The sequence below is a fragment of the Lactuca saligna genome, chromosome 4 (genome assembly GCF_052625555.1).
Source record: "Lactuca saligna cultivar CGN05327 chromosome 4, ASM5262555v1, whole genome shotgun sequence".
Lineage (NCBI taxonomy): Eukaryota > Viridiplantae > Streptophyta > Magnoliopsida > Asterales > Asteraceae > Lactuca > Lactuca saligna.
This window is the reverse complement of record NC_136420.1, coordinates 74,576,826-74,579,732: the sequence shown is the minus strand read 5'-3', so window position 1 is coordinate 74,579,732 and position 2,907 is coordinate 74,576,826. Positions and strand designations below refer to the sequence as shown.

Sequence of the window (2,907 nt, the reverse complement as noted above, 5' to 3'; positions counted from 1 at the left end):
CTCTATCTTTTCTATGTTTTTTTCCACTTCTTAACCTCCTCCTTAAGATATTTCAATTTCACGCCAAGATACGTGTTTGGTTCACCGAAACCAACAAAATTAATCCAAGCATCTTTGACAGTAGTTTCAAAACCATCTTTTAGCATTCAGGAAATAAAGAGTTTGAAAGGTGGGGGCCCGTAATCAGATGCACACGGGATCATAGTGATCGGACAATCGTCGGAGAGATCACGTTAGTGGATAGTGATTACCAGTGACGAAAAGGCCTCAAGGAAGTCAACACAAGCAAGAAATCGATCAAGTTGTTTAGTTTAGCGTCTACTCTAGTCATGTATGTGTATTTCTCGCCGCCCATGTTGGAATCATGTAATTCTGCATCTTGAATGAAAGAGTTAAACGTCGATGCATTAGCTGGATAGAATGCAGAATTTACTCGCTCCTCCGGTTGTATGACAGCATTGAAATCACCGAAGAAGACCCACTTTCCTGGTTTGGAGTGTTTGATTTCAAGCAAATATCGCCATAAGGATATCAAGAGTGGAGGGCAAAGAGACACGTGGGAGCTGACGTGTCAGCTCCCTTCACGTGTGAACACCTTCCCACCTTCCGGTGGGTTGACTATGACGTGGAGCTGGAGACGGGACAAGACGCGAGAATTGTTTGGCTTATTTCCTTTTTGACTGTTGGCTTGCATACGACATAAAAAATTAATTAATTATTACACCTACCACTCTTAATGTCTCTCTATATATACATCCATTTTTACACAAATATTCTCTCAAATCAAACACACATTTAACAAAAAATGGATAGCGGTTCTGATGACAAGTTGGTTTTGTACACTCTATTGTTTGTGGCACAAGACTTGATTCATGAGAGAGGCGAAAGTTCCTACTGTGAGAAGATGCATAGAAAATGGATCAACTGGGATCGAGAGGTGGCACAAAAACTTTTGGTGCGTGATTATTTTGCCCCTGATAGTTTATACGACCTAACGAAATTCGAAGATCGTTTTTGTATTAGTAGAAATTTATTTTTACGTATAGCTAGAGACTTGGAATGTAATTATGAGATTTTCCAATTACGATAGGATGCTAGAGGTAAATGTGGTTTTACTACAATAAAAAAATGTACGGCTACTCTTAGACAGTTGGCAGACGCATCAGATGAGTATCTAAAAATGTCTAAGAGGACAGGTCGAGAGTGTACATATCTTTTCTGTGAGTATGTTATAGAACTTTACCGTGACATATACTTGCGACATCTGACTAAAAGTGATGTCAAGCAGTTATATGTCGCGCATCAAGCTAAATATGGTTTTCCAGGAATGCTTGGTAGTATTGATTGTACACATTGGGAGTAGGCAAATTGTCTCAATGTATGGCGTGGTCAATTCACGCGAGATCATGGGGTCCCGAATGTTATATTGGAGGCGGTTGTTTCACATGACCTATGGTTTTGGCATGCATTCTTTAGTATGGCGGGGTCCAAAAATGACATGAATGTGCTTCAAGCGTCTCCGTTATTTAACAATATTTTGCAGGGTAAAGCACCAGACATGTCATATGTTGCAGGGTATGCTACATTTGTCAAGTCGTATTCATTTCCAACCGATGAAAAACGAAAATTGGTTAAGTTATCACAGGAATCTGCACGGAAGGACGTGGAACAAGCGTTTGGAGTCCTAAAACAAAGGTGACCCATAATCAAGCATCCGACACGAACATGGGATAGGGCAAAGCTAACAACGGTGTTGACAACTTGTGTTATATTACATAACATGATAATAGAAGAAGAGCGTATGGCTATATGTTCATATAGCGGGAACGATATACTTAATCCACCTGCAGTGATACAAGTTGGCAGCCCAGCATACTTCTCTAGAGTTTTGGAAATTCAAAAACATGAAACACATCACAATCTACGTCACGATTTGACCGAGCACATATGGAGAGGGATAACTAGAAAGGGGAAATGACGATGAAGACGAAGAGGATGAGGTCGATGACGATGAGGCAGGTGAGGGCGATGAGTTCTGTAACACCCGTTTATTTATTAGTTAAATAAATAAGTTAATGAACGAATGGTGGCCTGAAATAAATAATTATATATGCAGAGTGTTGGGTCCGAGGAGTTAGTTGCCACATTTTTAGAAGTCGGGGGTTAAAAGCGTGAGTTTGGGACTCATTTTATAAATATTTATAAAGACAGGGGCTCCGTAGTAATTAATTGAATTTAATTTAAAAGGAAATGAGGTGGAGGGCCTGATTATGTCATAATTAAGATATTGGGGGCTGTTTGATAATTTGTGGGACATAAATTGTAAGGGATCTACATGGATTGGGTTGAAAGTGTAAATATTGGATCATATTTTTAAAGAAAATGGAAAAAGAGGGGCTAAACTCGTCATTACGGAGGTAAGTTTTGGGGATCGAGGTATATAACCCGTCACCCCTCCCGCTTCAAACGCTAACCCTAATACCTCCCACCATCGGCCCCTACTCACTTGTTTCTCCGACTAACCAAGCAACCGGCGAACCATTGTTGCCGGTGAAAGAAACCACCATGGAAGCTGCGTCCGTTGCCGTTATTTAGCCATCGTAGCAAGCATCCAGGAGGTCCATTAAAGCCTGAGGAACTGAGCTTCATGGCTGTCGTTCGCTGCTGGTACGCCGCCAAGGACCACCAAACCTCCTTCGTTCTTCTCATTCTCTCTCTCTCTCTCTCTCTCTCTCTCACCGCCATCATTCCTGTCATGGACGGTCGCACGTAGTCGGGAAAGCACCACCGTGACAGGCGATTGGGCACCGGATGGGGGAAGCTGTCATCGTGTTGGGACCGCAGCACCATCAGAAGCGACGTCGCTGCATCCATTCCGTGACCGTTGAAGGTTTCCCTTGGTCGTCG

At 42.2% G+C, this 2,907-nt stretch overlaps 1 protein-coding gene across 1 annotated transcript; it reads left to right on the top strand.

Annotated features, from left to right (window-relative positions):
- The first annotated feature begins 805 nt into the window (after positions 1 to 805).
- Positions 806 to 1,699, top strand: LOC145039761 (uncharacterized). The gene is made up of 3 exons (XM_078987775.1): positions 806 to 955; positions 1,047 to 1,100; positions 1,364 to 1,699. Exons 1-3 carry the CDS (start codon positions 806 to 808, stop codon positions 1,697 to 1,699), a joined length of 540 nt encoding a protein of 179 aa, XP_078843901.1.
- The last annotated feature ends 1,208 nt before the right edge of the window (positions 1,700 to 2,907 follow it).